The sequence below is a fragment of the Caloenas nicobarica genome, chromosome Z, assembly GCF_036013445.1.
Source record: "Caloenas nicobarica isolate bCalNic1 chromosome Z, bCalNic1.hap1, whole genome shotgun sequence".
NCBI lineage: Eukaryota > Metazoa > Chordata > Aves > Columbiformes > Columbidae > Caloenas > Caloenas nicobarica.
The window spans coordinates 16,987,358-17,000,458 of NC_088284.1; the positions used below are offsets into that span (position 1 = coordinate 16,987,358).

General features: G+C 42.7%; 1 protein-coding gene across 1 annotated transcript in view; it reads left to right on the forward strand.

Moving 5' to 3' along the window:
* THBS4 (thrombospondin 4) overlaps positions 1-13,101 on the forward strand; it is a 33,732-nt gene that overhangs the window by 7,067 nt on the left and 13,564 nt on the right. The window contains exons 4-9 of the mRNA XM_065657921.1: positions 3,801-3,883; positions 4,476-4,527; positions 5,877-6,049; positions 9,124-9,261; positions 9,888-9,965; positions 12,568-12,720. Coding sequence (XP_065513993.1) covers positions 3,801-3,883; positions 4,476-4,527; positions 5,877-6,049; positions 9,124-9,261; positions 9,888-9,965; positions 12,568-12,720 — 677 coding nt within the window. The remainder of the gene's footprint in view (positions 1-3,800; positions 3,884-4,475; positions 4,528-5,876; positions 6,050-9,123; positions 9,262-9,887; positions 9,966-12,567; positions 12,721-13,101) is intronic.

The window sequence follows — 13,101 nt, forward strand, 5'->3', positions numbered from 1 at the left end:
TTGTTTTTGCTCATCAGTCAATAATACAAATGGTAGTAATACATAGAGATATTGTCTCTCCCTGCCTGCCTCCGCCTGGCTGAACCTCTCAAATTCAGTTGCTTATAATCTTCAAGTGGAATTAGTATCATATTAGTAATAATAATAACAGAACAACTCACATTAATATATTCAAAGTCTACATAGTCAAATCCACCAAAGGAAAAGGGGCAAAAGTTCCAACAGCAACATTAACTCAGCTGCCTTGCACTTTGTATATGCTTCATGCTGCCCTTTTACAGGAGCAATGTATTAGATAACCACAATTTTTTCTTCAGCCAGAAAAAGCTGGAGTGCAAATGCTTAGCCGTATAGGAGTGTGAGACCCATATATCTTGGCTAAAGCATGTTTTTTCATATTACTTGGAAAATCCTTTGGAGAGCTTTGTACCTAAATAACTGTACGTGGCTTTGGCTGTGTGCCTGGTCATTGCTCACCGTGGTGGCAGCAGGATTTCCTCCGAGTTCAGTCTGTGAGACTGAGACACCTAAGCAGTGTAGATGAGAATATGGTGATCAGATGGAAGTCGAACATCTGTATTTGGGTCTTCCTGTGTGAGTAGGAAAATACAGAGCAAGATGCGCTGGGTTTGATAGGTGAGGTCAGTATACTGGATGTAATCATCATCACAAAATCATTCAGGTCAAAAGGGATCTGTGGAGGTCATCTAGTTCACGTAGAGTACCTGAACTTGATGTAGTTTAAAAAGAATAGCTATGTTGCACCAAAGTGTTCTTTTAAACTAGCTACTGTAAGAGACAGTATGCCAATATAGACCCAAGGGCAAGAGTATAAGAGAGTGGAGTTATAGTGTGGTTTTCCCTGGATGCTTTCCTGTTCTCCAGCAGCTTATGGTATACAGAGCTCTTGACTCAGGTAGAGCCTTTGTGTTTTGAACTCAGTATACGTTTCCTTCCATGAATCTGTCCAGTCAGTTTTGAATGCATGATCAAGAATGTTTCCTGGCAAGAAATTCAGAACACATCTGAGAAGGTATCTTCTTCTGTTTATTTTGAACCTGCCTCTTCATAGTTCTACGTGCAACTTGTATAGCAACTTCTTTGGTGGAGGATTACAGGCTGACAGGAAACTGTTCTCGTCAGCCATCATCCATGCTTTAATCATGGCTCGACCTATGGCCAAGTAACCACAATCTCTGAATGACGATTCAGGACTCTGACTTTGCTGGATGGAGGCAAGTGGGGTGCTTGAGCCAGTGTTGCTGCCAGGAGAGCTAGAAGAATTATCTATGAGGCATTTCATGCTGACTGGCAACTGCACAAGTTAGTGTTTGTGTCTTTGTCTTGCCTGGGCCAGTTAGCTGTGCAATGAAGGTAGCCGCCTGCTCTAAATCCAAGGCCTTATACTGGAACATGTTGCCCAGAGAAGTCACGGGTTCCTCATCATTGGAAGTGTTCAAAGTCAGGTTGGACAGAGCAACCTGACCTAGTGAAGTGTGTCCCTTCCATGGCAAGGGGGTTGGAATAGATGATCTTTGAAGGTGTCTTCTAACCCAAACCACGCTATGGTTCTATACTGCAAGGTCCTGCGAAGAGGAAGACAGGGTAGCTCCCTAACATGGCCTTGGGTTTACAGACAATAAGCATGTCAAGGGACTTCAGTTCCCTATTGGACAGTAATTCTTCAGATCTGTCTCAGAATATAATTATAGCTGTGAAAACTATTCTGTTACTCAAGTTGTTGCTGACTCAGAGTATAGAGCTAGGGACTGGCTGAACTGGGGAGTTTCCTCAATAGGTAGAGTATGGATGAGAGAGGACATGGTAGGACTAAGTAACTGTATAGCTTCAGACTGTACCTTTTGCTTACCCCGCTCACTCCTGGGAAAAGCCACCCCAGGATATACTGTGGACCAACAGCTCCCTGGAAGGCCTCTCTTGAGTTCTTACCACTGATCACCAGTCGTTATGCTGTACGTGGGGCCTATGATAGGTCTTGGCTTTAAATAGGGGGAAAAAAACCCAAAACACACACAACCACCAACTACTATGGGAAATCATCTGTTTCTGCTCTGTTGTATCAATTTGCAAATAGGACATGTAGTTCATAGCCGTATAACCTGTTTATTCCACCTTAAAGTTTAATAGTCTGCAAAACTTAGCTGTACAGAATAGATCTGGTTTTGATTTAGATGCTAGCCAACAAACAGTATCTGAAATCTTGAGAATTTTTTGCAGATCTCAATAACGACTAAACCATTCTTTGTGTAGAGAAAAAAACAAACAAAACCTCAAGAAAAATAAGAACAAAACCCTGTGTCTGTCCTGACAGCCTGTGTGCCGAAGTTCCACTCTGGGATTCTGAAATACCCATGATATTAAGTCCTGCTGGTTTCCAGTTAAAAATAAGACAAGATTGAGACTAGAACAGAGGCAGGCTCTGGGACAGGTAGTTCCCAAGTCTTTAAACTTTAGTGTTCTGATAAGAAAATCTGAAAGGAAGAAAATGTCGTATGTGATGAGTTGGATGATTCCTGCTAGAATGCTTGGAAACAGTCAGACATGCTTTGAAGTACAAAAAAATGAGGTAAATCTTATATGAAAAATCCTTTTCTTTATATTTCAATACTCACAAAAGTAACACATGAATAAGCCTCCCTGAAGCCATTGCACATAATATCAAAATATCCTGCCTGCTTAGATGTACGAGAGCATATACTTGTGAAATTTGTTTTGACATACAGACTTAGAGAAGTAAACAAATAGCTGCTCCAGAGATCTACGAACTCAAGAACTGAGCTTCAAACAGAAACTACTATGAGCTACTGTGCTAAATATGCTTTTTGCTTCTTCTCTGTCACTGGGTCAAAACTAATGTTTCATTTAACAGTTAGGAGTCTTCGTGTGAAGATCTTGTGTTGGTTCTGGTCCTTCACTGTCGCTTATTACAGATGTAACTTTTGGTCTTGTCTTAGAGACCTTTGATTTGTTACTTAGTATTGAGAAGTGGCTTTGGCGTGGTCTCATAGTGTGTTGAGTAGACTTTTTGTGAATCCATACAAGCTCTGCATCCCCCACAAGCAAATGCAGCCGTGAAACTTGTGTACAGTGTGATGAGCTGCCTTCTAGAAGAAAAGCTAAATGACCGTCGCAGGTATTAAGAGCGCTGCTTTCGTCAGAGCGGGCACTCTTGATGCGTGGTCGGAGCTGCACAGTGAGGCTACTCAGAAAGCTGCGCGACTTCACTTCGAAAGTGTGCAGGAATCGGTGGTAGTGACATGGAATACACTTACGGAGTGTGACTTCATGTTGCGTGCACAGATACTTCATGCCTCTGCCTTTCCCTCCTGTCCCAAATGGGTTATCACAAAAACCCAGTCTTGAAATCCTAAGGTTTTGCTCAGGGCTGCTGGCCTCAGGCCTGGGGGAAACCAGTAACACTGGTGGCACTGGTTGCTGGTGGTGTTAGATCTTACTAGAGAGCCTTGATGCTGAAATAATGAAACAATGGTAGAAAAATGACAGACTGATATTCTGTTTGTGGTGAGGTTTCTGCTTTGCCTGTTTCTGTGGTATACAGTAGTGTTCAGTCCAGAAAAGCCTTAAGTTCAGGCAAATCATTATAAAAACTGGAGCTAGGTACTGTGTTTGCTCTAAGGATTCCTACAGGGCTTAAGTAACTGTAATGTCTGCCCTCCTTGGCTCTTCGTGGTGTTTCCATCTTGTATCTCAGAAATCATCATGTCAAATGAAGGAGAGTTATGTGCATTGTGCACTCTTTTATTACTATTTCCCTGCAGGTGATTTTAACAGGCAGCTGATGGGTCAAATGATGCAGATGAACCAAATACTGGGAGATGTGAAAGACCTTCTCAGACAACAGGTACTGTATAAAGGCTTTGGTGTGAAATATCCAAAGCTTGCCACTTTTTTTGATAGAGTCAGGGCAGAATTCGTGTGAGGAATAATAAACTCCTGTATGGAGTTCATTGCCTCAGAGGCATGACACAGTGGAGAAGAAATAACCATATAGGTCCTGGTACCCTGTGCTCACTATGGAGGATAACTAAAAGTGGGAATGTAGGGAATTTGCTCATTCAGACTGAGAAAATCTAGTGTCTGAAGTGGAGAGGATCTCTCCTAGCCCAGTGTTAGACAGAGGCAGGTCTGTTGCATAGAACTGAAATTACATTTGTTCCACTTGCTCATGAGTGTCAGAACTGGAATTGCTGGTGGCATATTTTGTTAAGCATGTTATTCTTAAAGGTCCTTTTGATGAAGGCTGAACTGAAGTACAGCCATTATCACTGTCCTTAATTTTATGGAGTACAGAGAGCATCTGATTTCAAGATGGAGTACCTATATTGCATAGTTTGAGTGGCGTCTTGGGGAAAAATGATAATGATTCTTCTGGCAGCCAGGTGCAAACTGGAGCCGCCTGCGTCCAACTAATGTTTATTTTTTATATCCTCAAGGTCAAAGAAACAACTTTTCTGAGAAATACCATAGCTGAGTGCCAAGCATGTGGTAAGTATTCCTGCTGTTGCCTGTTAAAGGCAACCAGATGAGATGTACAGTCATTTTAAAACTAGTATTGATTGCATCAGCTTTAAGTGGTTTCTAAGAAGTAATTTTAAAAAAGACTCTGTCTAAAGTTCTAGATGTATTGGACATAACTTTAAAATAGATTTTCATTAACGAAAAAGCTTTGAGTTTGCCTAGACCTGGCTATCACCTACTGGAGGATAAAAGCCCACTAAACAAAGTAGTAACACTCACACTGTACTGTCAGTTCTTGCTCTGCCACAAAGCTGTGCCATGTGTTCCTGGGGAGGGAGACGTTGGCTGCCAGGTGTCTCATGAACAATCTCAGTAGAAGGACAAGGGAGGAATCATGTTCTGCTCTGGCTGGTATTGTCAGTCTGAGGAAGATCCTGTGCAGTCCACCTGGAAGTCATCTCATTCTGAGTAGTCAGTCCCTGGTTAACAGCAGTAAGACCCAAAGGGTGGTCTCCATCTTTCCACTCAATGGAAGAAATAAATGTTTTCCCAAATGCCACTGCATGACCCTCCTACTCAACTGACAATCAGGAAACACACGCACTCTGTATAAAAACCAAAATACTCCCTTACTGGGTCAGGCAGAAGGCCTTAAACTCATGAGGCCTTTTAGTTGATTTCTTCTCCGAGACTGTCAGCCTCATCAAAACACAAGTTGAGCTCCAGCCAGGTTAACCTTTATGTGTAAGCACAAAGAAAAAGTCTTTAAATCCTGCATGCATCAGTAGCAAGGTTCAGCACCTGCCAGAGTGTCAGAAAACCTTGCTTTTCCCCAGGCCTGGCCTCTGCACCTAAGCCAGTGTACTTGCATGTCCTGCAGCATGTTCCTGGGCTGCCAGCTGCTGCTGCTTTGTTCCTCTTATTTATAGACTGTCAGATACGCTCTTGAAAAACCATGGCACTGTTTTTCTTACGAAGTGGTGATGTTGCTGCTTTAGCTAAAGAAAAGCCTTGTACTGTCACATTTGAGTCCCTTGGGCCATGTGAGCTCACTGGCTTTCAGAGTTTCCTCCCCTGGCCAGCAGCAGATCTGTGCTGGGACTAACCAAGCAGGAGGGCTCCCACGTGTAGCCAGGAGAGGCACATGGGCCTAACGAAATAGCCTTAATTTCCCGTGTCTGGGGACGCAGCAAGCTGCTGGGCCATTCCCAACATAAGGTCTCCTCAGCCACAGCACAGCTGGTAGCAGCACAGTGCAGAAACACGAAGCCCCTGCTGCGCGGCATCTTGAGGATCTCTTCAGAATGCTTGCCAGCTAAAAGCCGTGGTGGATGTTTCTTTCAATCACTGAAACTGTTGTTCTTTCTGCATTAAAGGTTTGGGAACTGTGAATTTTCCAACTCAGCTTCCTAGGCGCAGTAAACCCAAATGCGAAGTTAATTCCTGCTTCAGGGGAGTCAGGTGCACGGAGACAGCCGAGGGATTTCAGTGCGGCCCCTGCCCTGAAGGGCTCACGGGAAATGGAGTTACCTGCTCAGATATCGATGAGGTAAAATAGTGACTTTCACTGAATTAAAAAAAAAAGGCAAAAAAAAAAAGCTAACAAGCAGCTGTTTCATAGATATCAATAGGTTGCTGATGCTTGATGTCTTCAGCATTTGCTGACTGCTTGCACAATGAATATTAATTCATTCTGATTTGATTCTACCTCCCTATTTTGCTGTTTAATGTTTGGAAAAAAACTCCAAACAAACCCAGCACACTAAAAACCCACAACAACAATAACCAAAACAAGCTTTTGATTTAGTTGTTTCTATTCCACAAGAAGATGCAGTAGCTTCTGTTACAGGCAGAACTGTATAAGCACTTCTTGTCAATATGGGCTTTGTTCTTTAAATTGTAGTGCTCCTGAACCAGCCTTGGAGACCAAAGCCTTCTCTTCAACCCAAACTGAAGCCATGTTTTCGGCCTTACCTTAGAAGTCTGTGAATGAAAATAAAAAATTATTGTTATTGTTCCTTTTGCTTCTTTATGGTTGTGTTGAAAGCTAATAATGTTGACATAAGTCTACTTTTTTTTCCTTGTGCTATATGTTAGAAATTCAGAGCTTGCTTGTATTGAGGACTGAGTTAATAAATTGACAATATCTGAAATGATTAAATAAAACCTGTGTTAATTGGAATGTGACACTTACTCAGAACACAAACAACAAAACCACCTACAACTTCACTGCATTTTTCCTGTGTCATGATTTTTGCCATTACTCTAGTGATTGTTATGGAAAAGCACCTGGATGTAGTAGAATAGGGAACCAGGAGAATTAGGTTATTAACTGTGCCTGTGGATGACACAGTACTACCAGTGTAACTGCCTAATGATTTAAAACAGCAAAAGAAATTCCTTTTTTCTCCTTCCTAGCCAACAGATATGCTATAACTGCTCTTTTGGTTTACTTCCCCCTGTAGACCATCAGCAGAGAAGATGCGGTGTGCCCAGCTTGTATCTGTCTGTGACAAACACTGGGGAGAGAAAGTGGGTTGAGTGTTGCAGTTTCCTGAGTTGTAGGTGGTGTCTTTTGTTTTGTCTTACATGGCATGGACAGTGTCTGCTGCAACAGAAGGCGTGAAAAATTGAGGTGAAGTTCTGAAATGTGAATGCAAGAGGTGAAGCTGAGACAGCTGTGGTGCGAGCTTCATGCCACAGATGGCTGGGGAGAAACTCAAACCAGCCTGGGTGGGCCCACCAAACGGATGGGTTCCACCTCCCAAGCCATACCCAGACTGAGGAAAAGCGTGACGATAACGTCCTCCCTACCATTTTTCAGGGTTGGAGCACTCTACCCATGACAGCACTAGTGGGAAAACAAACCGAGACTGGTCTGTAGTGGCCTGATACTAACGTGGTTTTCTGTGAGCAGTCAGGCTCTGCCACTGGAGATTGACGTGCCTTTGTGTTCCTGCCACCAGTCCACGTGGCAGACCTCATTTCCCATTAGAAATGGTGTCACAGAGACACAGTCTTGCTTATGTGAGGTCTTTACATGGACACTGCTACTAAAGTGCCACCTAGTCTGGTGTAGTTTTGTTCACCAGTAAATATCTCATTTAACAGCTGGAGTTTCACTTACGGTTGTGGAGGGGGAAAAAAAAAAATATATAATAAATGGCAATAGCTTTTCGTTATCTAATAAGATGGGATGTGTCCTATTATTTGTTTTCCTGAGTCAGCTGAGATTAGGAAGGAAAGTAATTTTTTTTTTTTTAAGTCTTTAGGAATCTCTTCTGGGAGAACACCTTTCTATTGAATAAACTATTTCTATACTTTCTAATAACTGCCATTTAAAAAGAAGTTCATATACAAATTCCAATAAAGACAAAGCTAGATGCTTCCTCACTAAGAGCTGCCGTCACTTTTTCTGAGGCTGTTAGCATCTGTGCAATATGCTCCCTTATTCATAACCAGTTTGAAGACATTACTTTAATACGCCAATGCCCTGCATCTTGGGAGCTGCAGCTCTGCTCGGTGTACAGTGTAATTTGAGTGCCCTCTGCTGCCTACAATAAAAAATCCACAGCAAATAAGGAACACAAAATGTCTGTCCTAGGTTTTACGTTTTCATGATGCTAGTTGTGAGCCTACTTCTAACAGATCTTTCCATTGAACACACTTTGATATTCAGTATACCTTTTCTTACTCCTTTGTGTGTGTATTTGGTTGCAAGTTGTATGTTTGTTGTAGGTGGGTATCTTCTGCCTTGTTCTGCCTCCATCTTGTGAATGTTTTAGCGATGGAAGGGGGGAGAAGGCGTATTTTAAAAACTCTTTTATATTTCTTTCTCATGTTTCTTATTAATCGTTGTCTTTGAGCCATATGCTGCATGATGGCATGTTGATGTTTTCAGTACTCTTACAAATACTATGTAGTGGCTGGTGTTGGAGGGGCAGCAGTGCAGGATGTGGTTCCCAAACAGACACCCTCAAGGCTGGTGAAATGGGTCACAGCTGTTCTGTAAAACTGCACGAGGCAATGAAACGAATGATGCCTTCAGGCCAAAGGTGATGCTGTGGGCACGTGGTATTTTGGGAGAAGTGCTGAGGGTTGTCTGTGAGCCTTTGGTCTGGAAGTGTGTGGGTGTCACTGACACATTGCTGCTCATCTGGCTCATGTTTGAGTTACTTCTGGCTGTGAGATTTGCCCAAAATATAAATGGGAGAAAATGCTGCTGCCACTTTCGTGTGTACAAAACACAACTGCAGGACCATTTGGTGGGTTGGAGTTACACAGCTTTCCTGATGTTGTGGTCTGGACCCTTCCAGGGGGCTCTCAGCCTCTGAGGGAGCTGAACCTGCCCAGCAAAGGGAAGGATTGGCAGTCAGAGCTTAGGGCATCAACCACAGGCTATGGTGGAAGATTGCAAATGTTACTTAAATTACAGGGATAGCTGAAGACCCATGGGGGTCAGAAATACACACAGAGACTGTTTCCTCTGTAAGCCAACTCTGAAGAGAAGACCTGCAGACGTTGCAGATAGCATTGCCTTTGACTGAGAGGTCTGTGCACATAGCCAGCACCTGGATGTTACTGAAGCATGAAGGTGTGCTTGGTTCATTTTTTTCTTTGCAGTGTCGTTACAGCCCTTGCTTCCCTGGAGTGCGATGTGTGAACACTGCTCCGGGTTTCCGATGCGAGACGTGTCCCCCAGGATACACAGGACAAACCGTGCAAGGGGTAGGACTCAGCTACGCCAAGAGCAATAAGCAGGTGAGTGGCGGCATCCCTGTGGTAACCGCCATGGCAAGGCGCTCGTTTATATCAATGCATCTGTGTCACATTTTATTTATACTTCAGTCATTCTGTAATTGCCTTGTGCAGTTAGGCAGAGCTCAGAGTGTTTAAATTAGAAGATCCGAGTTGTGTTTGCTTGACTTTAATGAGGATTAACAGCCTACTACTCAGGACTGGTATGGAGACAAGAAAAGATGTCATTATTGGTATCTCTAATGAATTTTAAAGGGACTCTGTTGATTTCTGTAAACTGGATTTGAACCAGAAAGAGTACAATAGAAAAGGCCTGTTTTACTGTAATTTTTTGTATGTTCCTGTAGCACTCCACAAGGGGAACATAGTTCTTGTCTAAACTCTTGTGGGCAAACCAGAAGTCCATCCTAAGGCTGAAATTTTCTGTATCACAGAGTGTCCCTGCAGGATTTAGGTGTGTCTGGAGATCCACTGGAAAGCTAGCCTGTGGGTATATCTGTGCCATTCTGAGAGTGGTTTCAGGAGAGGCTATCACTCTTTTCTAGACTTAAATTTTAGTGGCTTTTCTTCAGACTCAGATCTCAAATTGACATTGGGTTGTTTTACATGTTGATTTGTTTTATTGCTAGATCTGCTTAGATATTGATGAATGTCAGAATGGTGGACTTGGACTCTGTGTTCCAAATTCCCATTGCATAAACACTTTGGTAAGTATCTTTTCATTTGTGGCTTTAAAAAATTGATTTTTTAAAAATTCCATGAGACTAGGGTTGGATTTATGGCTCAGATTGAAGAACTGAATAATACATTTGTTGGCTTCATCTAAGCCAAAGAATGCTTTCCCCTTTTCCTGACTAATAATAAAAAATCAATACTTGGTTTGTCATTAACATGTCCATCTGTGCTGTATCCTTATCACTTTCCTGGAGGAACAGCAAGAACTCCTCTCCACACCATCCAGTTACGTTTATTTATGAGTATGTTATTGCAAGGAACCTCCTTTGAAAGATTAAACCTCTGCTTCTTCTCATCTCCACCCACGTGGGAACTGCTGCAGCAAGCAGTTGCATGGGGTTGTTGTGACCCACGTGCAGGACCCAGCACTTGGTTTTGTTGAACCTCATACAACTGGACTCAGCCCAATGATCCAGCCAGTCCAGATCCCTCTGTATGGTCTTCCTACCCTCCAGCAGATCAACACTCCCACCCAACTTGGTGTCACCTGCAAACTTACTGAGGGTGCACTCAATCCCCTCATCTAGATTGTTGATAAAGAGATTAAACAGAACTGGCTCCAACACTGAGCCCTGGGGAACACCACTCGTGACCGGCCACCAACTGGATTTGGCTCCGTTCACCACAACTCTTTACCCATCACAGAGCACACCCATCCAGGCCATGAGCTGCCAGCTTCTCCAGGAGAATGCTGTGGGATACGGTGTCAAAGGCTTTACTGAAGCCCAGGTAGACAACATCTACAGCCTTTCCTTCATCCACTAAGCGGGTCACCTTGTCGTAGAAGGAGATCAAGGTGGTTCAAGCAGGACCTGCCTTTCGTAAACCCTTGCTGACTGGGCATGATCACCTGGTTGTCCTGTATGTGCCAGTTGCCACTGTCAAATACTGTTCTGCTACAGCTGTCTGCACAGAGCAGGCCTTCTCCATAAAAACAGAAAGATTAAAAGTATCCTGCAGGTGTAAGGTGGTCCTTTTTGCAGCTAGGTATCATTGAGGCTGCCAGTAGTGTTGGAAGTGGTGTGCTTTCCTTGTGAATAACCTTGTTTTTCTAGGACTGCTTTCACTGTTCAATATGTTGTGGGTGGTTTTTTATTTGTTTTTGGTTTGTTTTGGTTTTTTATATCTGAACATGTCCGTTACATCTTGTATCTTATTGCATGACTAGTCCCCTTCAGGAGGCCATCAGGTCCTGCTTGCAGAGGGCAACAAGTGTCCTGCTGCCTGTCAAAACAGAGCAGTGTGGGTTTTTTACTCCTGTCTCCCTTTACAGTTTGGTCTGGAAGTGCTGCCTTAAAGGCTATTTTAATGCATACCAGAGCTTGATATAGGACAGAACATATTGAGCAAATTCAGCAGACTCCAGAAGATATTACCCTGGCCTCCATTACAAGAAAATGCATGGGCTGGTATGTTTTATATAGGCCATATCGTGTGCATGGCCTGCCAATTATTTTACTCTTCAGTCATCTGTATATCTTAATCTTCAGGCTGAAAGTACGCAGATAGCATAGACTAAAATACAGTGCCCAGCTGGGTAGTAAATGTATCTTTCAATCATGGTGGACGGGGACAATCCTGACAGTTCCTCCAACAGGCTTTGTAAGGGAAGGGTAGAGTTGTGTGAAATGCCTCAGATTCACAAAGGGATGGATACACAAGTTTGTCAGAATTCTGCATGTTTCTGTTCCTTGACATGTCAAAAATAATTATTCCCTATAAGGAAAAACATTTATTTTAATTAACGTTTATGTCATCTGTTACAAATCTACAAGTACATGAGATGGAGACAAAAGCCACATTACATGCCTAAAGAAGACCCCTTCTTACCAGCATTTATCTGCTTATGTCTCATGTAGTGATTGTCCCAGCACACTCTGAGATTCCGTGTCTTAGCTCCTTTGGGTTTATTTACACAAGAGAATGGCACAAATATAAAACACATATGTATAAGTCTAGGTAAACCACTGCAAAAAGTTACATGAATGTTCTTATTTTACTGTAAACGAGGATGACCATGTATTCAACTCATGAATGGTTTTTTTTGAAGTACGACATTTAGCTCAAATTGGCTTAAAAACATTTGAGTTAGAAAAATAAAATGGGGCAAAGACATTATGAACTTTCATGTCTTTCTTTGGTTAAAAGTTGTGGCCACGTGAATTTAGATAAGCCGATGGGTCTGCTTTACGCTGAAATAAGAGCATCCAGCATGATTGAGGTGCTGCTTAGAATGTTACACAAAGTTTTGGCCACCTGGAAGTAGTTCAGAGTGATGCTGGCAGGGACAAGACATCATGAAGAAGCTTTTGCTGCTACATGACTTTTCTTTGGCTCAATAAAAGACTAGTCTAAACAGGTGAGACTAGAGTGGTTTTTTTCCCAGCCTGCACTGTGGGAGCCAAACCTGAATTTCACATAGAAAATAAAGTTCGTTCACAGTGCAAGAGGCCTTAATGGGTGAAAAACTACACTTGCACAGCACAAGCAGTGTGACATGAATCTCACTCACGTTGTTTTAAAAGGAAAAGAAGTTGTATTAAAAGTCTGGCTAGTAACTTTTTGTTCTTACAGGGGTCTTATCACTGTGGCCAGTGCAAACCAGGATATACAGGAGACCAAGTCAGGGGATGCCAGGCTGAGAGGAGCTGCAGAAATCGAGCCCTCAATCCATGCAGTGTCCATGCCCGTTGTATTGAGGAGAAGAGAGGAGAAGTGACATGTATTGTGAGTTCATAAATTAATGCATTTATACAGTGAAAAATAGCCTTTTTTAGGTTGTAACTGAGAAAGTCTTTGTGGTTGTTTTATACAGTTGAGTGTTTTAACCAGATTGTGGCACGCTGGCCCAGCCAGCTACAAAAATAACTGGGCTGAGTCTGTCTTGCAGTTGTTTTCTTCTTGGAGCATGTCTGTAAGGCACCCATACTCGTGTACCATATCTACTATGTCTGTGTAATTAGATCTTTTGGGAGTGGCTTTTATAGACTTTTTATAGTCTCCTGAGAAAAGACCATCCAGTGTCACTCTACAGAAGACATCACAAGGACAAATTCTTCTCCTGATGCTCAGCTACAAAGCTGTGAGTAGGGATCCTCTCTGCATACC